This window comes from Papilio xuthus, unplaced genomic scaffold (assembly GCF_000836235.2).
Source record: "Papilio xuthus unplaced genomic scaffold, Pxut_1.1 DF826945.1, whole genome shotgun sequence".
NCBI classification, from domain to species: Eukaryota; Metazoa; Arthropoda; class Insecta; order Lepidoptera; family Papilionidae; genus Papilio; species Papilio xuthus.
In genome coordinates this window covers 1,004,924-1,028,960 of record NW_013531704.1, presented here as the reverse complement: position 1 = coordinate 1,028,960, position 24,037 = coordinate 1,004,924, and the positions used below count along the sequence as shown (strand labels likewise).

The window sequence follows — 24,037 nt, the reverse complement described above, 5'->3', positions numbered from 1 at the left end:
TGCTGACATCTATAGTGAGTAAACGCAAATTTTCTCTTCCATTGAACGATGAACGGTGAACGAAATACACACACACACAAACGACTGCGACTCGGTGTATTGGCGGCGTACGGCGTAGTAGTTGTTTATTGATGGTGGTGGTTAATTTTGATGATAATGGTTATTGTTCTTTGTAAATAAACTGATATTTGCTTTTCAAAACTGAGTTTTTCTGTGTAATTGTGAGACATTAAATATAAAGATAGTGCAGTATTTTTATCTGTGTCGAATTCTCTCCGTCTTCTATTTTTAGTATGGATTAATAAAAATATTGGTACAAAACAAAGGCAAAATGCCGAAACCAAATAAGAACGAAAAATCTCGAGAATTGGATGACGATTATGAAGTTGTATCGTTTGAAGAGTTTTGTGATAAGCCATCCAATGCGAAAACCGATCTGTTGTCTTTAAATGATAATATCAACTATCGAATATATTACGAGAGTCTCAAATTGCCAAAAGATGGAAGCAGTTCAAACATCGAAGAAGCATTCGATCGAGAGGCAGAGGGACAAAAAGAAACCTCACTCAATGGGCCTAAAGGAGGTGTTTACACCAAGTTACCTTTTGCGCCGTTCGGTAAGGGCAACGCAAAATCTCGTGCGCCTCTATTCAGTGGTATAATTCCGAGACCAAGGAGCGATGGAGATACTTCGAGGGAACCAAGGTGAGGACTAAGGAAATATTTCACATCAAACAATATGTTAAGATCTCATGAGTTATACCCAGAGTCAGAATCCAAAACCTACCTTAATCCCAAGACCAAAGATGTTACTTAATATCTTCTAGCATATACGAACTATCGTGACAAAGTAAAATATGTGGACCTGTGGTAATCTGGCCCCTGGGCTAATCTGGCACACTGTGTAATCCAAAATGTCTATCATGCTTCATAAATTGATTGATCCATAATAATGATTTTTTTCATACTTCATTGATTATTTTGATACATTTGTACATGTTTACAATGGCTCTTTGTTTTGATTCCTTTGTTTCGATATTAAAATGATTCACAATTCTTTCTCTTACAAAATGATGAACAAACACAAATGATAATGTTGTGTACAGATGTTACAGAATTGAAAGAAATCCTTTAATAAGCCTCTCTCAAATTCAGACTCAATTGATCGTAATAACATCATCTAGATTAGCACATGAAGTATCAAAGACTAGGGCATAGTGTTCTAATTTTCCATACATCACACCATCATAAAACATCATAGATAAAAAGTCTTTATATTAACAGTCAATAACATTTATTTAAAAATAACATAAAGTATGTTCCATTATCACTATAAAATTAAATATTTACGCACAAACCAGGATATGATTAATATGTATAATTGATTCTATTAATAGCCCAAAGTTCAATTATTTGAGGTCAGCTGAAATCACGTTTTCTTTATCCTTGAGTTTATCGATGCAGAATGAACTTTGAATGATGTTTATTTCAGATCTTTATGAATGCAAAAGGCATAAAACTCGCGAATATCGCGATTATTGTTTCATTTCATATTTACGTAGGCTGAGTGTAGTGCTATTTTGTTGTGTATATATTTTTTTACATTATTACAAATACTATTTTCTATAGAAGGCTAAGAATTTAAAGGTATGTAGTTTAATAAACTAGGTTTTTTTATATAATGGATAAACTAGCACTTGTCTACAATCCTACCTGTTATTAAGTTGTGATGTGGTCAAAATATGGTATGAGTTACCTTACTAAGTGTCTATTCACTCTATTCTAAAAGGTCCCCATGTCATACTTAAAGAGACGCCAGCAATTTGTTCCACTTCTTTGTTGTATGCACATTGAACAAAGATTGAAATTGTCTCATTCGGACACCAACTGTTATAGGGTGGCCCTCTTGTATGTCTAAATGTCCAATATTAATATTCCATACATTATTACAGGTACCAGCGTTTCTCACAGCGGCGTACAACATTGCAACGCGCCTGGGAACAGCTGAAGAACATCTGCCCCGGGATGTTGGGTGTTGGGCTAATGTGCGTGCTCTGCGTCGCAGTGTGGCTAGTTGTTGGGGGGACTTTAGGTGGTGCCTGGACTGAGGATAAATACAGGTAGGGATAACTTGTGTAATGTTACACAGGGTGTTGGAGATTACAACTGGGGATATATTGCCTAAAATATTGTTATGAAGGGATATAACTGTTATCTCTTTCCTTCAGAAAATTGTGGCAGCGAGTCCACCCTGAAAACACTGAGAGACCTATGACATACTATGAAATGGTGAGTAAAATTTGTCATTTAACCTTGTAACAAAGTGACAGAGATTCAGTATTAACTAAAGAAATAATATAATCTTCATTTCGGTTTATAATTTAAAGTCTTTAAATAAACTTTTAGGTTGTACCAGAAGTTCATTACCATGATCACAACAACTTGAGCACAAAGAACAAGTTCAATGGTTCCGAAGGTTCTAGAAAGACTCCCTTAGATGATGAGAAGTACCAACGTCTCATGCGGCCCATGCCAATACAAGTACCCACTGAGGCACCGGAGACTCCCAAGTACTTGGAGAGAACGCCAGAGATTCTGCGGAACATGTGCTCAAATGTGACAGATAATATGCGCTTCGATTGTTACCCTCAGACGGGTGCGAACGAAGAGGCTTGTTTGAAAAGAGGTTAGTCAAAGCAACACAATAGCTTGATTGTTATTGGCTGACAAACTTATCTTTTTTTTACATTATAAGGTGGCAAACAAGCTCCCTCCCCATCCTATCTTTTTCTTATTACAAAAGGATGGAAAGGGAAAGAGGAGGAGGAGGGTTTTATATATTTTCTATCATAACTAACAACATCAACCCCATTTGATATAAATTAGCCGAACTGCAAAAAGCTTCAGACTAAGTTCTTTCTCATTCGTCTTATAGGTTGTTGTTGGAGGTCAACTAATATACAAGGCGCGCCATACTGTTTTTATCCGCCTAACTACGACACATATAAGTTCTACAACATGACGGAGAATAAACGCGGTGTGACCGCGTACTACGCGCTCAATCGCCCCTCCGGCTACCCGGGTGATTTCCGTATGGTCCGTGTTGATATCATGTTTGTAACTGGCGATATTATCAATGCTAAGGTATGTATAATTAATTTAATATTACAATAGTATGTTATATAACGTGAATGAAAATGTATGTATAGATTATATGAAAAAGGCTACATATATATGAATTCAGATATGACAAATGATAATTGAGTTGAATTAAAAAAAAGATAGGAATTTACTGTGCCGAACCTCTATAGGGAAATAAACAGGATGATGTCAAATTTGTTCCCTCAACAAAACTTAATCAAACAACTAGTCTTTGTAAAATTTAGTATATTAAGTAATTAACTAAATTTTAAATAAGTAAGAAAAGATAATCTTTTCTTATTAACATGCAAAACAATATCTTTTATACTGAATACAATAGTGGATTATGGACTAACAATCCTATAAAATAAAAATATGGTCTGTTTGCCCATATGTCTTCTTTACTAGTTTTAAACATACTATATCCATTATGGTTTTTATGAGGTGAAATTTACCCAAACTAGTCGGATTATTCTCAAATACTAATATTTCTTGGTAGTTGAAGTTTTATATTAAAAATCAATGTGTATTTCAGATATCTGATGCAGAAAATCCAAGGTTTGAAGCCCAGTATCCGGAGATCCCTATGGTGTATGGTTCAATCAAGACAATGAAATACAAAATGGTACTAGAGAGTTCAAGTATTGGATTCAAAGTTGTCCGACTCTCTGATAATGTCACTGTGTAAGTATATATGAATCTGAATAACCGAGAAACCTTTATAAGCAAGATTTCGGTCTCAATGGACGACCTCCATAAACGAGAAAATATTGTGGTCCCCTTGGACTGTCCAGGTTACACTGAGGTATTTTAAATTAATAATTTTAATCTGTTTGCTTCAAAACTAATGAAAAACGACTAAAGTGTCAGCGCGGATTTCTTAGTATACATGAGTTTAGTCATTTTTAGTAAGTTTATTATTCATAAAATTTTAAACAACATATCTGAGAAACCACTATCTTTAAGATGATGATTTATTCATTTTTATATACCTCAAACAAATTAATTAAAATATTCTTTAGATGTATTTGAACCCAATAATAGTAATATCAGTGTTTCTAAGCTCACTTTTTTTCTTCATTTTCAGATTTAATACTCAAAGTGTAGGTGGATTGATATTATCGGATAAGTTCCTGCAGGTTTCTTCCCTACTGCCAACCAATCAGATATACGGTCTGGGAGAGAGACGGGCCAGGTTCAGAACTGAATTGAACGAGTGGAAAACATTCACTATGTTTAACTCTGATCAGGCTCCGGTTGAAAATGTAAGTTGTAATGTAACTCACGCCTATCACCTAGAGGGGTAGACAGATAACGGTTTTACCACAGTTATTAAGTACCATAATGGGAGTTTCACTAATTGATGGTTTCTGAGACCGAAAAACATTGTCATCTTTGTTGTTAAAGATCATGATAGATATGACGATTTGTTTCGGTCTCAGAAACCGACGATAAGGAACACTAGTAGTGTAGATTTCTACCACACTTTATCAGATAAAAATGTAGATTAATACAGTATCTAACAAATTTTAGTAAGTTTGCAATTTTGATTTATTTTTCAGACGAACTTATACGGAACACAGCCTTTCTACTTGGCGTTGGAACCAGACGGCAAGGCACATGGCACGCTATTGTTAAATTCACATGCTATAGGTCTGTTTATATATCTTATTAATATATTACTAGTTGTCGCCCGTGACTCCGTCCGCGTGGAAAAAACATTATAGTTCATGTGTTCTTCCAAACTATGTATTTCATCTGTGCCAATTTTCAGCGAGATCTATGCAGCCGTTCCGGAGATACCTTCTAAAAAATATCCATCCATCTAAATATTTTCATTTATAATATTAGTAGGATAAATGCGAATGTTTGGATGGATGTTTGTTTAAAGGTATCTCTGGAACGGCTCAATAGATCTTGATGAAATTTGACACAGATGTAGAACATAGTCTAAAAGAACACAGTGACTATTTATTAAGTTTTTAATTCCGCAAAGACGGAGTTACATGCGACGGCTAGTCTGTAACTTTGGTAAATTTAATCGCATATCCACAATAACATCCATACATTGTATTCTCAGATGTGGTGTTGCAGCCAACTCCAGCTATAACGTACCGTACAATTGGTGGTTTATTCAATTTCTACATGTTCCTGGGTCCATCACCCAGTGACGTGGTGTCTCAGCTCACTGAGATCATCGGGAAGCCGTTCATGCCGCCATACTGGGCGCTGGGCTTCCATCTCTGCAAGTTAGTAATATAACTCACGACCCTAACATAGAGGAGTAGACAGAGACCAGTAGGTCACATCTACATTCATATATTATCTGTATCGTTTGGTAATTTATGCTATTATCTATATACATTTAATTTAAAAAAGAACTAAATGAGTAGAATATATTATTTAAAAGTGTAGCTGCAAAATATTATACCTAATATTATAAAAAAGAGAGATTTTGTATGTAACTAAAAAACTACTGTACCGATAATTACTTTACATACTTTTGAGTTGTTAATTGAGCGTTAAGGAACACCCTTAGTGTATACTTATCTATTTAAGAATGTATTTATCTTTCTAGATATAACTACGGCAGTCTGCAAGTTACCAGAGATGTTTGGAAGAGTAATAGAGATGCTGGAATCCCATTGGTGAGTGTCATTTTTATATTTTTAATTCGGTATCAATAAAAAAATCTAGTAATAGATAAAGCCTATGTTTTAGAGTTTATTAGTTTGATATCCAGTCGACCCATGATAAGCGAGAATCATTGTCCAGTGACAACGGATGACCTCGTTAAGCGAGAAACTCTGTTAAAAGAGAAACCTCTATAAGCGAGAAAAATATCGCAGCGTCTTGAACTCTCGCTTATTAGTTGGACTGTATTTTTTTAAAGCAAAAACTCATAATAGACGGATAAAATATGTGTCAATAAATTTGAATTCGACAGGACGTGCAGTGGAATGACTTGGATTATATGAAGAACGGAAACGACTTTACATATGATGATGTCAAGTTCAAAGGTCTGCCGGAGTTTGTGAAGGAGTTGCATGACGCTGGGATGCATTATATGGTGTTGATTGGTAAGTTTATAATATAAACTAGCTGTTGCACGCGATTACATCTGCGTGGAATTAAAAAAAAACTTAATAGGTTGGCTAAGTGTTCTTACAGACTATGGCCTACATCTATGTTAAATTTCAGCGAGACCCATACAACCTTTCTGGAGATACTTTGTAACAAACAACTGAACATTCTCATTCATAATATTAGTAAGATATTTTAATTTAGATTAATTAAAATTGTTATTTTGGACTTTTGGACGAATTTTATCTGACTTGGTGGACATAATTCAAACTAAATAATGATATCTCACTAGCGCCCTCCTGTCTGTATCAGATAATTAACATGAAAACAGAGTAACAGTCATTTTCTATGTCCATGTTAATTTTACATATTTTCTGACAGAACCATATCTAGACTAGACATCTTTGTTTGACTAGAAGTCGATATAACTGTATCAATATGACTCCATACAAGTCACTTCAGTGGAAACAAATTTATACTCATGTACAGTCAAACCTGGATAATCGAGAGTTCAAAGATTTTCTCGCTTTTAGAGGTTTTTAGAATATGTAATTAGCGTTTCTCGCTTATGAAGGTGTCTCGACTATCCAGGTTGGATTGTATTATATTAATGACATATATATTTATTAGATCCCGGCGTGAGCGCTGCAGAGAACCCGGGGACTTACCCGCCTTTTGATAAAGGCCTAGAAATGAACATTTTTATTAAGAACTCTACAGGACAACCTTTTGTTGGAAAGGTGAAATATATTTAGTACCAAAATTAAATTTTGCTAGTTTATAGTATAGAATAAAAGACAAATTTTCCACTGCGCGATTAGTTATTTGAAATTATACATTGTAACAAGAGGGTCTGCTCGCTAGTTCCGCTAGTGGAAAACGGGTTTAAAGGGGTAAACAAGTGTTTGGTCGTGTGATTGTTTTTATATATATTTTTGTTGTTAGGTATGGAACAAAGTGTCAACAGTATGGCCTGACTTTACTCACCCCAATGCCACCATGTACTGGACTCAAATGATGTCAAACTTTCACAAGAAAATACAGTACGATGGCGCTTGGATCGTAAGTATATCTACAAAATATATAGAAAGTTTCACTTCCATACATTTTTGAATTTTCAATAAGTGATAACATACTTTATTTACGATAAACTAGCTGTCACCCGCGACTCCGTCAGTGTGGTATTGTTATTATTTTTATATCATAAGGTGGCAAACGAGTTGGCGGCTACCTTTAATCGACGGAGGAGAGGATGCACAGAAATAAAATATTTTCCCTTTCCATGCATCCTCTCATCCGGAAAGTCCACTTACACTTCCCATCCTTTCCTTATAAGAACAAGGGTGGGAAGGAAAAAAAATAATGAATAGCCTATTTGTTCTTCCAGGTTATGTTTTATATGTATGCTATTTCATTGAGATCTGTTCACCCATTCTGGTGATACCTTCAAACAAACATACATTCATCCATCCATCCAAACATTAGTATTTATAATATTAGTAAGAAGTAGACATTTAATTCTAAGTCACCCTCGACACCGTCCGGGAATTTAAAAAAGCTTAATTTTGAGCCTATATATTCATCCAGACTGTATTACATGTATGACAATTATCACCAAGATCCGTTTAGCTGTTTAGTATCCATCTAAATATGCATTTGTAATATAAATGACCTTTCTAACACAGGATATGAACGAGCCATCAAACTTTGTATCCGGTTCTCTATTTGGTGAATGCGAGCCTGAAGATTTACCTTACACTCCGTACTACCTCACCAACGGTTTAAAACACAAGACCCTCTGTATGGACGCCCATCATTACGCCGGCAAACATTACCAGTGGCACAATCTCTACGGACTCACTGAAGCTATCTCCACACATTTGTATGTATATCCATTAATATTACAACAAAACTCTCACTTTGATAATCTAAATATATGATGAATTTGGTTACCGTGGGTTTCTGATACGAAAATTTCTGTATAAAAGATATCACTTTGTTCTATTCAAGGATTTTGGTTTCTGAAACCAACAATAACGTTATTTTAAATTTCTTAGTATCATGGGAACCAATTTTTGTTTTTAATGTCATTACTCTTAGTACATATAATACATTATTAATATGCGTATTTCGCAATATGGCGTTGTTTTTCTATCATCCTGGTATATAGGATTTATCTTTTAAATATAATGTTCACACGAGTTCAACTAACATTTTTCAGTGCGTTAGTCGAGATCCGAGGCAGTCGTCCGTTTATAATATCGCGGGCATCTTTCCCCGGACTGGGGCGGTATGCGGGACACTGGAGTGGAGATGTTGACAGCAGCTGGCATGACTTTAGGATGAGTATACCAGGTACATTATAATGATTTACTAATATTAGACCTTTAAATATGTGTGAAGTCAACCAACCCGCACTTGGCCAGCGTGGTTGACTATGGCCTAATCACCCTTAACTTAGGGTAGGCGCCGAGACCCTCGGTGGGGACGTATGCTGACGATGATGATGAGACCGATGACAAAAATAATAATAGTATGAATGAAAATGATCTCAGCGCCATCTAGTTCATGAAAAAGGTAACTTTATAAATCTTGAAGGTTAGTATAGAGAATTATGGAGTATAAGCATTGGTTATTTAACTTCACAAACATGTTTACGTATATGTTGGTTTCTTTTGGTATGTAAATAGCAATGGGAAGAAAAACTCCTTTTGCTCACTAGATGTCAGCGTGATGAAGATTTTAGTATCACTAAATATACCACAGATGTACAAAAAACAATTTAATTTTTATGTAAACTACAAAATAATCTGTGGACTGTAATCATAGCAAAGACATTGTCAAATTTTACTGAAATAATAAATAAAATAGTTGAAAAAAGGAATAATTTGTTATCATTAGAATGAAGTATAAAACTATGACACCCCGCTCATCGCCAGCGCCACCTACTTACAGTTTTCAGTATTACTCCCCAACTTAAGTATTTGTTATGTTACAGAGTTGCTAAGCTTCAGTCTGTTTGGTATACCTATGATGGGTGCGGATATTTGCGGCTTCCGCGGCAATACTACGGTGGAGTTATGCAAGAGATGGATGCAGCTTGGTGCTTTCTATCCGTTCTCTAGAAATCATAACTCTGATTCTTCTATGGTGAATATATTGTAACATGTTAATACAGTCAAAGAATTAAATTCGCTACCCACTTCGGATGTGACAGTGACACATGTAATACATATATCCCTTTCATTATATTTGATAAAATAGAGACAAAAATATGTATTATTACGTCACAACTATTGAAACTCACAGTAAGAGATATATATTTAGCATTTTTTTATGCTGTAGCAAGATTTCAATATAATTGCATTGTCATCGAAAAATTACTTCACAGATGGGTAGGAAATTAATGTCCTTGACTGTTCAAAATATACGTAGTTTGTTTATTGTATTAATTTCTTACAATAATATAGCAAACTACAGTGACGCATCCACCCGAAGTGGACCTCAGCCTTTCCAACTTTCCTTGATCCTACGCTGTTCCAACCCAGTCCCGGACCTGTAGCTCCAGAAGACCTTTATCCATGAGACGGTCTACTGGTCAACAAGCACTAATTTACAATTAAAATATATTTTTCAGCCACAAGATCCGGTGAGTTTAGGTGCGGAGGTGGTGTCCGCGTCTCGTACAGCGCTGCGCACGCGCTACTCTCTGCTGCCGTATTACTACACGTTGTTCTGGCGCGCACATCTACACGGGGAATTAGTTGCAAGGCCGCTGTACTTTGAGTTAGTATTTGACCATTTCATTTAAATTTTTCTATCATAAATCATTGTAAGAATTAATTCAAAATAGATGTTAAATGAGTTACACCCATGTATATAACTTTTTATATATTTTATGTAAATATTGGAAACCATAAACAGTTGGATCGTTCTTTTAGCTGAGTATAAGCTTTCGTGTCTTGGTTTTTATAAATATTTGTTGGCAATTCTTAAAGGGGCTATGTTGGTTCCCTCTGTCAAATTATTTGTGTTATATTGTATTAGATGTTATTTCTTTAAAAAAAAAAGACGAGTTAAGATGCTATACAAACTACGGTGGAATGTCATAGTAAAACAAAATTGTAAAATCAAATAGCATCATGCATTTTTATATATTACTAGCAGTTACTCGTGGCTCCATCCGCACGGAAAAAAAACATAAGTAACATATGTGTTTTTTCAGACCATGTTCTATATATAAGCCAAATTTCATCAAGATCGGTTCAATAATTCTGAAAATAGCTTCAAACATCCATCCATCTAAAAATTCACATTTATAATATTAGTAGGATTTAATTGATAATAGAAATATTTGATCTCCCGCAGTGATCCAAGTGATACCACCACACATGAGATAGACACTCAGCTCCTGATCGGTCCGTACCTACTGATATCACCAATACTATATGCCGGTACGAACTCTGCGCGTGCGTACTTCCCCGCCGGCATCTGGTACAGCCTTGATGGTACACTGATCACATCCGGCTGGAGGAATGTCACTGAACAACAGATGCTTGCTGTCAAGGTATGATACATAGAAATATATAATTAATATAAGATTAATTATTTGTAAATTATTTGTTATACTTGATGCCGCCAGCATGGAAAGAAAAAACCTTAATTAGTAGCCTATGTGTTCTTCCAAACTATATTCTATATTTGTGCCAAATTTCATAGAGATCCATGCACACATTCTGGAGATACCTTCTTGAAACATGGATAGCATTCAAATATTCGCATTTATAATATTAGTAAATATATAATTTTGTCCTTTGTTGATAATTTCAAATAATATATAAATAAGACCATGCGAATTTGACAGAGTTAGTTCTGTTAAAATTATCCCAATGTATTACTATTTAGCGAATTAAATTGTTCAAATTCAACAATCAAAAACTAAATAATTTTTAATTTAATTTTGAATAAGTATTAATATTGCAATGATACTAAAATGTGTGATATCAGGGTGGTGGCATCCTGCCCCTACAAGAGCCGCCCGAGGGCGTGGTGTCAACACGCGAGTGTCGCACGCGCCCGCTGCACCTGGTGGCCGCGCCCGACGCCGCAGCACAGGCCCGCGCCATGCTCTACTGGGACGACGGACTGGGACTGCGTCAGTACTTTTACTGCTTATTGCTCACTAAAGCACATCCTTAGTGTAGATTTCGTTATTAAGTTTTATGCAAGTTAATCTCATCAACATTGATTAGTGAGGAATACTGTCTTTTGCTCACTAAAGATGTCAACATTAAGAGTGATAGTAGCGCTAAATTTACCACATATATAAAAAAGACAAAGTTCCCTGTGTACTAGATACTTTATCATAACGACATTAATCATATTTTACTGAAAATAATTAAAAATTTTCAAATAATGAAAATTAAAAAAGGAATAGTTCACTTTTTCTCCGCTTCAATGTTTCTCCGTCGTCTATAATTTTTAAAAGTTCAATATTAATCAAATTTTTCATTTTACAGAGACGTATGATGAAAGTAAATATAGCTTAGTACATTTCATTCTGGACAAACAAGAGTTCCGAAGTGAACTACAATGGTGGGCATACGGTATGCCAACAGTCAACAAAATAACCATCTTCGGACAAAAGGTGCCAATCAAGAATGTCACAGTCAACCAAAAACCCTGCAAGAAACCCGTCTGCGATTTCTCTTATTCAAGTAACTCTCAAATATTTGTTATATTCAATATTAATTTACGTCTAAACGAACCTATACACATCCAATGGACGTTGCAAGATAAACTGAAAAATAAAAACTAAAATATATTAATTAGGGCTTTATCAGTATATTCAAAAATTATATATCATCATCAGCTCAGTATGTTCCCACAGAGAGACTCGGAGCCTACCCTAAGTTATGGGTGACTTGGCCATAATCAACTTACCTGGCTCAGTGTGGGTTGACTTCACACATATCTTTGAATTTTTTCTCAGATATGTGCAGGTTGACGATGTTTTTCCTAACCGTAAGAATAGATAAATGTGAAATATCAAAAATCATATTACTACATAGCGTTATTCGAACCTAGGACCTGCAGATTACAAGTCAAGTGCTTAACCCCTAAGCCACCGAGCCCGATGAAATTTTATATAAAATGTTCCATTTTTCTTTGCAATTATCACTAAAATTATTTATAATATGATATATTGTAACTTTCTAAGATTTTAAATTACATATTTTATTATAGATTCTAAGCACATTAACGAAAAAATTGTTAACAGATTCTCATATTTTGCTGAATATAACATATATTAAGTGCTTCCAAAAAAAATCACATATTAAAAAAAAGTATTGAACAATCTAGAAATTTCTTCGAGAAAACACATCCTATGGACACTGCCAATAAAATTATATCGAAAATGTAATTCAATTTTATTATTGGGTTTGTCTTATTTTGAAAAATATTTTTGTCATATATTTAAAGGTTTTATTTAATTAAAATCGATTTATAAAGGAATTGCACGTTTTATATCATAATTGATGAACTAATTCTAAATTAATATTATAGTCAATTAAATTTATACGATATGTGAAGTAATATTTTGAAATTACATTTTTTAATATTTAAAAATAAAAAAGATTTACAAATACATTTTATTTTAAGTAATAATCTTTTTATTTTTCAATCGTATTAGTTATGTGTTACAATTTAAATATAAATAGGAAATATACAAAAAAAAATCTTTATTACTAAACCATGTAGCTGTTTTTAATAGTATTTAGGGGTAGGATTTTGTGTAGATGTCGAATAAGAGTTTACACAGCAGATACATTGATTTAAAACATGTGTTTGAATGTTTTGATGTTATAAAAGTAGATTTATAAAAGTATTTGTTCTATATAATGTTTATAATAATATCGCCCCAAATATCATTCAATGTTTTTGTATACATAATGTATTTTTGCTGTGTTTATGTTTAATTTTAATTATACGTTTTAAGTGTTATGCGTTAATGGCTAGTTTACACCATGCCAGTACAGTGATAGCTGGAATATAACTGGCATAATGTGAACATTAACTGGCGCCAGTCAGCCAAAATAATCCATGTCAGGATTGTACTGACCTAATGTAAAGCAAGCATAAAGTTGAGTATAAATCAATTTAACTGTAATTTGTACCATACCATAAGGTAACCAATTCACCCCTTTCACAAGGAAATAGGAAGTAGGAAGGTAACACAAAACCGAATTTTGAAATCGTTATGATCTCATGAATGGCTGTTGAAATTTATTTAAAAAAAAATCAAATAAACACCATAAATAACCAATTATTTGGAAATTATTGTATGCTTGATTTTTTAATTTGATTATTTTTTTATGTAATTTAGAAAAGCGGTGAATTTAATTTCAATCGATAGTTTGCATGTCAAAATTAAATACAAAATATTGTGATTTTTATGTTCCTTTTGATATTATAGGTTTTTTATGTTTTTATTTTGATGATGATTTTGTAATTTTTTATATTTGGTTGATATCCTTATTTAAATAATTTTTCAAATATTTTATTGTGCTATAGTAATATAAAAAAAAACTCTTTTTTTCATATATTATTTGTTTCTTTAGATGTTTCTTTATTTTTTAAGGTAAAGGAACATTTTCCATAATATAGTAAGTTGATACTTTGTCATTTCTTTTGTAAAAGTTTTTATCATTGATTTAAAATGTAGAATTTTGGTACAAATTTTATTTATGTCATGTATGATGCCATATTATAATTAATCACTGATTATTGTTCACCAAAGCAATAAATAATAATAGCACTTTACAAAATTACAATGTTTTTTTTTACTGATATCTGACCTATCCAATATTTCTTCCACTAATCACGACAAGATAGGTTTATATAAGTTTCCATAAGTATTACATATTTATAACTAGCCGTTGCCAGAGACTTCGTCTGTGTAGATTAAAAGAAAAACCTTATTAGTAACCTACATGTTCCACTATGTTCAGTAACTATGCCAAATTTCATAAAAATCAATTTGTTTCAACTGTTAATATTAGTAAGATATTTATCAGTATGGTGATTAAAATAAAATACTTTACATAAGCATGGCAATGGAATATTCCGTAAACTATATACTGTACAAATGTTTATTAGCAATTGCAATTAAAAACTTAAAAATATATAGGAAAAAAAGGTCCACTGAGAATACAGAACACTGGAAATATTGTGATAAAAGTTGTATGGATTACCTAACACATACACTATTTTTAGGTTAGAAGAAAAAACCATTGAGATTGCTAAATTATATTAAATCATTTTAGAACAACTAAAAATTATAACAAAAAATCAACAACTTAACATATTAGTGGTCTTTATCCACATCACTTTTAAGGAACTTCTCATATTGTTCTTCGTTCATCAACTCATTTAATTCATCAGGATTTGATAATTTCAATTTGAAGAGCCATCCTTTTTCGAAACATGATGTGTTGATCAAACCTGGTTTGTTTTCAACTTCACTGTTCTTCTCTGTAATTGTACCGGAGACTGGTGAATATATTTCACTAGCTGCTTTAACACTTTCCAATGCCCCACATTCATCACCTGCCTTTATTTCACTGCCCAGGTCTGGTAGTTGTGCAAACACAATATCTCCAAGCGATTCTTGAGCATAATTACTTATGCCCACTGTACCAATATCCTTTTCAACAACCACCCATTCATGTCTATCTGTGTATTTCCTTGTTGAGTCTGATGAATATGAGTAGCGAAGCTCGCAAAATGTTTGTCTGAGTGATCCTAGTATTCTTCTCCTTGATATGCACTGTCTTGTTGCGCTAAGTAAATATCTTTGCAATACCATTGTAACTAAAATATAAAAAAACTTGATTATTATAACTTACTCTCTATTCAACATATAGACAGAGTTATCTAAGAGTTTTTATCGCAAGTTTTTATTTAAAACCAGTAAAAATCTTCACCTTGATAACAATATACACTTTTACACTCGTTAAAGCGATTAATTACAATGTGCAGTAAAGACAAATCGTAGCTATTAACTACGAGATAAGAGGCCGTCATTGGCCGCATATAGATAATATGAACTCTGAACTTAAATACGAGGTCAGTTAAGATTTCATCCTTCCAGCTTCATAATAACACACAAGAATCTCGCAAACGTACGTATTTCTGTATATCGTTTTTGTACATGAGTATGTATAATGAATACTTACTGGTGCAAGCATTCAAAATAAGTGCCAAATTTAATAATAATACTGCTTATCTTCTGTATCTTTATATTGTTTTTATCTAATAAATAATTAGTCAATTTTACAATCAAAGTTTTGGGTTAACTGACAAGACAGGTCAAATTGACATAAGGTTCACAATTGCGCCAAAATACCTCGGTTGCTAGTTAAGTTTAGAAACCAAAGTAAGTTAACTTAAAGTAACCAAGATATATTGCGACGATAAAATAACAAACCTGTATGAAAATGATTATATTGATATGATATGTAAAGATGCTTTTGGGTAAGTGATATAATATTATACATATACACCACAAAAAAGTGATTGTTTCTTTTTAATTTCTCGTGTGGGTAGTTCCAAAATATTGTGGATGTGCATATTCGTTAATAATACAAAGAGAATGCTACAACTCTTTCTATTTCTTTTCCTATGTTCTAAAAATATCAATTCAAATTCTTTAATTTTTTTTTGTTCGTGATGCGAAAAGTCGTATAAAAAATAAAACCAATATAAAACCTTATGAAAACGTAAATGTCAGTGTCATTTATTTCATAGTTCAACCATGACTGAAGGATGTCAAACGAAGTTTACGAAAAAAATTCATAAACCAAATTATTTTATATTTATTATTAGTATTTTTGGTGTTCTTCTGGGTGTGCTATATTTTTACAGGTTTAGCTTTCAAAAGAAGTTGACATATTTTGTATGTATCAAAATAAACGTAATATCAGTAACCCACTTTGTTTTGTTTTAGATTTCACTTAATCACAATTTTAGTAAGTTATGTCCTGGGATGTTTGGTTTGTTATTATGCATTAAGTTCAAACATTCTCTACAGTTATGTGAATCAATTGACGTGCCATTTTGTCAGTAAGCCGGTAGAAAAAGAAGACAAAGTTTCTTCAGACGAAGTAAGTTGTCAAACAACTTTTGCAAACTCTTTTAACGCAAACTGGTCGACTGGTACACCAAAACACTACTCACCATAGCTTCGTAGTTACTACGATTATAAAGAGATACTTAGTTAAATTATTTCCTATTTGCAGGGTTGTGAGACATGTGGATCCAAAGATTGTTCCCGCCATAATCCAGACGTAGCTCCAGAGCCATGGAGTGGGCTACTTATTCATAAACAATTGGACCAAGCCATTGAAGATGTAAGAATAAACATGTTTTACTTTTTAATATGAAAAGAAAATGGTATTATTTGTGACCTTGATATTCTTTACTATCTAAAGTTGATACTGCTTTCTATATAAAATTTTTGATACATACTATATTAGTAGAAATATAGGAAAACAACACTATTATTGTGATGAACTATTCCTATTTATATTTGTGATTTAATAACATTCTACAGAACACATTATAATCTTATCTTACTCATAACTAATAAATGCAAATGCTTAGAAGGATAGATGGATGTATGTTTGAAGGCATCTTAAAAATAGCTGCATGGATTTAGTTGAAATAGGTGTAGAACATAATCTGGAAGAACACATAGCTTACTAATTAAGCTTTTTATTAATACTGCATGAACAGAGTTGCTGCCAACAGCTAGTTTATTATAATTTAACATATTTTATAAAGAGACACTGTATTATAAAGTCATACATAATTTTACAAATAAAATCAATTACTAATACTATCTTATTTTTGTATTTCAGTTCTACAATGCTATATTAGACCAATTTATAAACACATGGTACAGTAAGATAACTCTACAGCCATTTTTTATTGATGAGTTGAGACTACAACTGAGATATGCGTCTGCTAGTTTGTTGAAAAGAGCTCTGAAGGTAAATACGGCAATTAATACCCTATAGATTCTTGTATAATTTCTTACCTTGCTCAGCCACATTGTGGAACAGTCTGTCCTCTGCTGTATTTCTAAACCAATGCGATTTAGAGTGCGTCAAGACGCAAGCATACCATTTCCTTAAATGCTGGCAACACATCTGCAGTTTTTCTGGTGTTGCATATATCCATGGGTGTTGTGGATCACCTTGGTGTTTCCGCTCCTCGTTAGTCCCTTTCTCTTATAAAAAAAAGAATGTGCCCAATAAGCACCAAGTTAAAAATATTTGATGGCATGTCTATGACCTCATTATAAATTTCTTTGGAAAAGTGACATGTGCATAAGAAATGATTTGTCATCCGTGGTCTAGAATAATGTTAATATCATTCTCAGATAGACTATGGGCGTCTTATTACGGAGCGATTAGTGCCATGCGCACTACGTCACTATGCGGTGGTATCCAGTGGGGCGAAACCCGCACTCCATGTGGCAGCATGCAACCGCGCCGCTGAGATGAAGTACTTACGATCCTTGACTGAAGTCTTGCTTCCATTGGTACTGCAGCCCAATGAGACGAATAGCTCGTAAGTATGTTATATTGTAGATTTGTGTTTCATATAAAGTAACAACTCGATTTGCCCGAGAATAATATTTTTTTGCAGGTATATGAATAAGGTATATAATACCCGTTGCTTTTCCTGATCCTCTCCTATCTATTAAAGATAGGCCCTTTACTGTTCTTTATAAAGTAGGATATTTTCCCTTCTTTTACTTTCATTTAAATTACTTTTCTCAAACATAAATATTTTGATTGTAATTATATTTTCAGTGTGTTCCGAGTGCTGGTTCGTGAAGTATTCGCAGGCTGGGTGTTGTTATCTCTAACAGATGTATTAGCTGACCCATACATATTGAATGCACTTATCATATTGGCAACTAGTGATGAGAAAATGTCAGAATTACCAACCACGCCTAACTATAAAGTAAGTAATACTATGACATTAGACTTTAATATTCGAGTAATTTGTATAATATTGATTTTTAACCTTTTCCAGGTGGAATTCCTCGAGACATTCACCCGGCAGACTGAGTGTGTTTACAGTGCACGCTGTAAACTGCTGCAATTGGATGTAGAGACGGTGTTATCGCAACAGGAGCAGCTGTACGCGTTCATGCAACACCTCAAGTCCTCCGGACACCTGCAGCTGCTACAGTTCTACAAGGACATTAGTAAGGCATAACTTTTAAAGCGCTTGGGTTTCGCTTGATAATATTCTAGATGATATAGGCTACTAGTTAAGTTTTTTTAATGTGGTCAGGTGAAGTCGAGGGACATCTTGTAAAGTTATATTTCTTTGGCTAAATAAATAAAATAAGTAAATCTGATGTCGTTAAGTGTGTCAACTGATTTTGGCATTTATTGTGCAGAACTATTCCAAACCACACTGCTGAACCCGGAGCTGAGTAGTGTAGAGCGTGAGGCGCTGGCGGGGTCTGCGCGTGCGCTGGCGGCACAGTGCGCCCGCCTGCGACTGCCGCAACACATGCTGCGAGACCTGCGACATGACCTTGACTCTGCTGATGTCCACAAGTGAGACACATAGATATTGCCTTCTCTCATTTAGTATAATATCTCTGTCACTTATAGTGGAAGAAAACTGATCTAACTCTACATAATGGGGTAACCACACCAGTTTTCTGCCTCATAGTGGAGTCGTCTCACCAGTTTTCTTCTTTATAGTAGGGTAGTCGCAACAGTTTTCTACCTCTAGACATATATATCATTAAAAGTAAAAAAACAGAAGTTTGATGACTTTTTCAAGTTAATGAGAAGAAATGTTTAATTTAATATTTTTTAGATTTATATATTTAATTTGTATAACATAGTTATATAGGTAATAATGTGAATGATATACATCTTTATATATATAATTCTTCTGTGAGTGTGTATGTCACTGAACTTCTCTCAAACGACTGGACCGATTTTGATGAAATTTTTTGTGTGTATTCAAGGGGATCTGGGAATGGTTTAGATTTACAATTTTGTCAGCTGGACAATGTTTTTTTGATTAATTTTTAATTTATTAGTAGTTGTTGATTTTGGAATGTTTTACATTGGATCCGACAGTCGGCGCTACCATCGCAGTGTCAAATTTTAAATAATATTCGAATTAAAGACGTGTAGACAGGACAACGTCTGTCGGGTCCGCTAGTTTTGTATATATCTGCAGGCTACAGACAAGTCGCGCACTGTACCAGGCGGCGCGACAGTCTCACGCTGCATTAGAAAAGGTCTTGCTTCCCCGCTACCTGCACAGTGAAGAGGTCAGTCAATTATTACAACTAAACTTACATTATTCAAGGTGTCATCTTGAATCTAAATTATAACATGAGGTACGAACGAGCGTGTGGCCATCTTAATTCGCCGAAATAAAGAAGCGACCGCTGCCAATAGACAACCGGAATTTCAGATGCGTTGCCGTTATTCAATGGAGAGTGGGACGCACAGAGAGAAGATATTTGCCCTTAGTCCCCATCAAATCACCATCCCATTTCCATCCTTTATAAGAAAAGGATGGGAAGGAAGACTAAAATTGTGCCTCCGGTCTGCATATTATTTTTCAATTTAATAATTATTAATTATGTTTCAGTTTTACAAACTGTTGATTGGTTCCCGAGTTCCTACGGGATATCAAAAACAAATGGCTAAAAGGTAAACTTACTGTTTTTTTTGTCTATTGCATTTTCTGACCTTGTCCTGTCTTTATTTATATTTGATTTGTGGTCACTATACATCAGTGGTTCCCAAACTTACTTTGTCTACTGCTCACTTTGAGAATAAATATTTTTTATCGCCCCCATATTTTCACATATTTAAAAACCACTATAACTTCAAATTATTGTGACCTATATATGTATATCAACGGAGAATTGTAAAGGAAACTTTTACTATAACCCGCAACTTGACCCCTGCAGCGCCCACAAGGGGGCGTTATCGCACACTTTGGGACAGACTGCTATACATTGATCCATTTTGCATATTGGTATTTTTGTTTTTTTCCCCCGGAATATCGAATGCACTTAATAATTTTGTAATTTTTTTTTATCCATAGACAACAAGATAAACTATTCAACGCCGCTATGAAGTTGGGCAGTCGTTTGAAAGGCGCGCTAAGGTCACAGGCGATAGATGGCCAAGTATTGGACTGTTGCAACTCCGAGCTGGAGGACGAGGGCATGGAGAACCTGGACATCCTCAAGTACCTGGACTCTATCGCGGCTGAAGACAGCATGGAACAGGATCTGGCCAACTTTAAAGTTGTTCTCACCAATGTGGAGACGCAACTTGTGAGTTTTTAAACAATATTGTTTGTGTCACAAAAGGTAAAAAACTAATGAAGGATTAATAAAGAAAATAACGAAAAATAAGTTTTCTTTATAAAAATCAAACAAAATTCTAATTGGTTCATTGTTTAGTTTAATTATTGCTGTATTTACTCGAGTATAAAACTAAATATTTTTTTGTTTTATCAATAAAGATAAAGTTTCAAGTTTCATCATTTAGATGATGAAATTTCTTATTAAAAGAAGACACATTTTATATAATTGTTACGCATTGAAAAACTCTTAGTTACTTTAGTTTTAGTATTTATCACGTATCTTGTCGGCTCGGAACCACGTAGTAGTAGCATAGAACACAAGTTCAAATGTGTAGGGGTAGAGTACTCATCATCTCAAGGTCAACCGCCAAGATATTTGAAAAGGACTATACTTAGTTACCTATGTTCACTTATATTTCAATAATATTGATGTAAGCAATGTGTGACAGCAAGCCCCGCCCCGGCGCGGCACGGTGCGTGTGTTCACGCTGGCGGTGCACCGGGCGGGGGGTGCGGTGGGCGCGGCGGGTGCAGGGGGCGCGGTGGGTGCGGGGGGCGCGGCGCTGTGGGGGGCGCGGCGCACGGAGCACGACTTCCACCTGCTGCGCGCCAAGCTGCAAGAGTTCCATGGCGACGCACTGCACGATCTCGCCTTGCCTTCGCGACGGTTAGTGTTTATTTAATAACTAGATGTCGCTCTCGACTCTGTCCGCGAGAATAAAAAAAAAACAAAATTAGTAACCTACGTGTTCTTCAGACTATGTTCTACATCTGTGCAAAATTTTATAGAGACCCGTTTAACTGTTCCGGAGAAACGTTCTAACAAACATCCATACATCCAAACTTTCGCATTTATATGTATGATTTTTTTTTACAGAGACAACAGTCCATTAGAGACACTGCGATACAAATACGAAGACTTTCTCCAAAGGTTGCTACAGAAGCCGTTACTCCAGACCAGCGAGTTACTGTACCTGTTCCTGACAGTGGATGGTGACTTCTCCCTGGTGGTGCAGGCGTCAACCCTGAACGCTAACAGTACAGACCTGGGCAACATCTACCACTCAGTGGCGCATAAATTAAGGAAGGAAAAAGGACAACATTTGGAAAGCTTTCTAAGAAACTTCCTGGTGTCATCGGACAAGGAACGGTATCAGGCTCTGTGAGTTTATTTGATATTTTTATGAGTTTTTTTTTATTAATGTGTTAGTTTGTTAGAGGCCATCCATAAATTGTTTCACACGTTAAGGCGTAGGGATGTTGACGAAGTGTGTCAAGGAACTTTTATGACATCACTAGCAATCGCCAGTAATTTCTTTCGGGAGGAATTAAAAAGTTGTAGCCTATGTGTTCTTCCAGACTATGTTCTACATCTACGCCAACATTTTAGCGAGATCCACTCAGCCGTTCTGGAGAAACCCTCAAACAAATATCCATCCATACATCTAAACATTCGCATTTATAATAGTAGTAAGATATTATGCAAAATATTTTATATTTAAGTATTATAACGACAAAAAACTGAAATAACGTGGTTTTTGGCAATAGAAATCCAGGTTTAAAGACAAGGAATATATCCTATGTGCAGCAAGCAGGGGGTTCGTGATGTAGAAGAAGCACTAGAAGCGGACGAGGGGTCGTCGCTGCGGGCGTGGGCAAACTCGGCGGGGGGTGCGGCAGGGGGTGGTAGGGGGGCGCGCGGGCAGGTGTTCGGAGACAACTTCGCGGAGCCGCCCCCCGCGCCCGCCCCCCGGCACAGCACACACCAGACTGCGGTGGTGGGGTTCACGCACTGCTTCATGTATTTATGTCAGTTCCTATATTATTTTATGTAATAATAGTTGTTTGGAAAATTCCAAAAGCAATGAGGGATGTTTTTATACGATGTTTTCAACAGTGGAAAGTCATAATGAAATGTATGTTTTCAGTAGTAAAGGTTGTGAAAGCGCCGATGTTCCTGTGCGGTATACTGGGCAGTTTGTTAGCTATGGCGAGGACGATACTGGACGATGCTTTTAACTCATATCTCAATAGAACGCTGTCTACCCTACTTTGTGAGAGGAGGTTGGCGCATCTTATACAGTTGGGACATGGTGAGTGCCTTTACAATAGAATTCAATGCATTTATAACCAATTTCAAGTAAAGACTATGAACTGTATGTTTTAAATAGACGTCTTTTTTAAGGGGATTGTTGCACTTTGTTTTGTGTATTTGATAACATGTGAATTTATAAAGGCTGATAATGTATAAATTATTGAAACGACTACCTATATTTAAGGTACTTGAAGCCGTTTCCGATCGTAATAATTCAAGCGATCAGCTTTGGACGTCCAAATACAATCGGCCAGCAGTACTTTTAAAGCAGCATTAATTTAAGAAACGTTATTGTAACTCAGGTTTATTATTCGGCAAGAAGAGCCTCAGCCCCCGTACGGAGGTGGAGAAGCAGCGGGAGAGTGCGCGTGCGCAGCTGCTGCGCCGAGTGCCCGCGCCGCTCTCCGGCCTGCACGCCGCGCTCAACAACGCATTCGATATTATACAGAGCCCGCATCTTAATAAACAGGTATTCTTATATGTAAAACATTTTGAAAGTCATTATACTTCATGTAAACTTGTGTCACGTGATGGCGCTGCTTACGGTAATTGTACCTTGAAGTAGAAAATGCTTGGACAAAGCAAGACAAGATTGTTAGTTTAATTTCATAGTGAAAACCTTCTCGCAAGTCTTGGCTTTACAAATGTAGTGAATTTTATCTGGAAAATACACAACAAAAAGTAAATAAACTGGCAACACCAGAGTGCTGCTACTTTTATTACTTTTTGTTCGCTTCTTTTGGAGAAACGTTTTGTGCGAATTTATTTAAAATGCTTACAACACTTAATTCGTCATAGTCTCTCCTAGTGTAAATTTCTTATAATACATTTAAATGAACTCAGAATCTTTAATTAGTACCAATTAAAGGCGTTAGTAAAAATGTTACATTTCAGTTGGTGTACAGTTTATTGGACCTCTGCGTGTTGGAATTGTTCCCCGAGCTGCAAGACAAGGGAGTGACGAACAGTTAAAGACTTCCTTATTCAAGCATTTGATATTTATTGAACGCTTTTGTATATCGCGTATTAACTAAATAACTTAAATGAATTTCTATTTTTTGTAATTAACCTCTTAAAATATTGTACGTAAATATAATTAAATGTAAATAACAATAGTTTATTGAAACTATTTTTATATTATTAATTTAGTTAATATATTGTATTAATGGCCTTCAAGAAAGGCTGTGTATTCCTGAAGTGACCATAAAACGAATATTTATTATTGCAACGTAAAATAAATTATTTTGATTACAGAGTTCGTTTGTTTTATTATTCCTTAAGTTG

The 24,037-nt window shown here is 34.8% G+C and overlaps 2 protein-coding genes across 3 annotated transcripts; one reads left to right on the top strand and one right to left on the bottom strand.

The window, feature by feature from the left end:
• The first annotated feature begins 95 nt into the window (after positions 1-95).
• LOC106121193 (uncharacterized) lies at positions 96-24,006 on the top strand. Its single transcript, XM_013316718.1, has 35 exons — positions 96-705; positions 1,953-2,120; positions 2,229-2,289; positions 2,407-2,686; positions 2,936-3,144; positions 3,677-3,825; positions 4,229-4,406; positions 4,704-4,794; positions 5,222-5,390; positions 5,720-5,789; positions 6,089-6,221; positions 6,856-6,965; positions 7,171-7,287; positions 7,911-8,107; positions 8,447-8,580; positions 9,224-9,375; positions 9,863-10,011; positions 10,594-10,792; positions 11,233-11,380; positions 11,745-11,959; positions 16,527-16,637; positions 17,148-17,279; positions 17,672-17,862; positions 18,108-18,261; positions 18,334-18,508; positions 18,707-18,869; positions 19,510-19,603; positions 19,930-19,991; positions 20,392-20,626; positions 21,108-21,325; positions 21,536-21,820; positions 22,247-22,467; positions 22,587-22,751; positions 23,056-23,222; positions 23,648-24,006. The coding sequence occupies exons 1-35, from the start codon at positions 332-334 to the stop codon at positions 23,723-23,725; spliced, it is 5,754 nt and encodes a 1,917-aa protein (XP_013172172.1). The 5' UTR covers positions 96-331; the 3' UTR covers positions 23,726-24,006.
• ppl (glycine cleavage system H protein, mitochondrial) lies at positions 14,520-15,717 on the bottom strand. Of its 2 annotated transcripts, none has more exons than XM_013316717.1 (2): positions 15,465-15,717; positions 14,520-15,099 (listed from the first exon to the last, which is right to left on the bottom strand). In XM_013316717.1, the coding sequence occupies exon 2, from the start codon at positions 15,092-15,094 to the stop codon at positions 14,594-14,596; it is 501 nt and encodes a 166-aa protein (XP_013172171.1). In that variant the 5' UTR covers positions 15,095-15,099; positions 15,465-15,717; the 3' UTR covers positions 14,520-14,593.
• Positions 24,007-24,037: the final 31 nt, after the last annotated feature.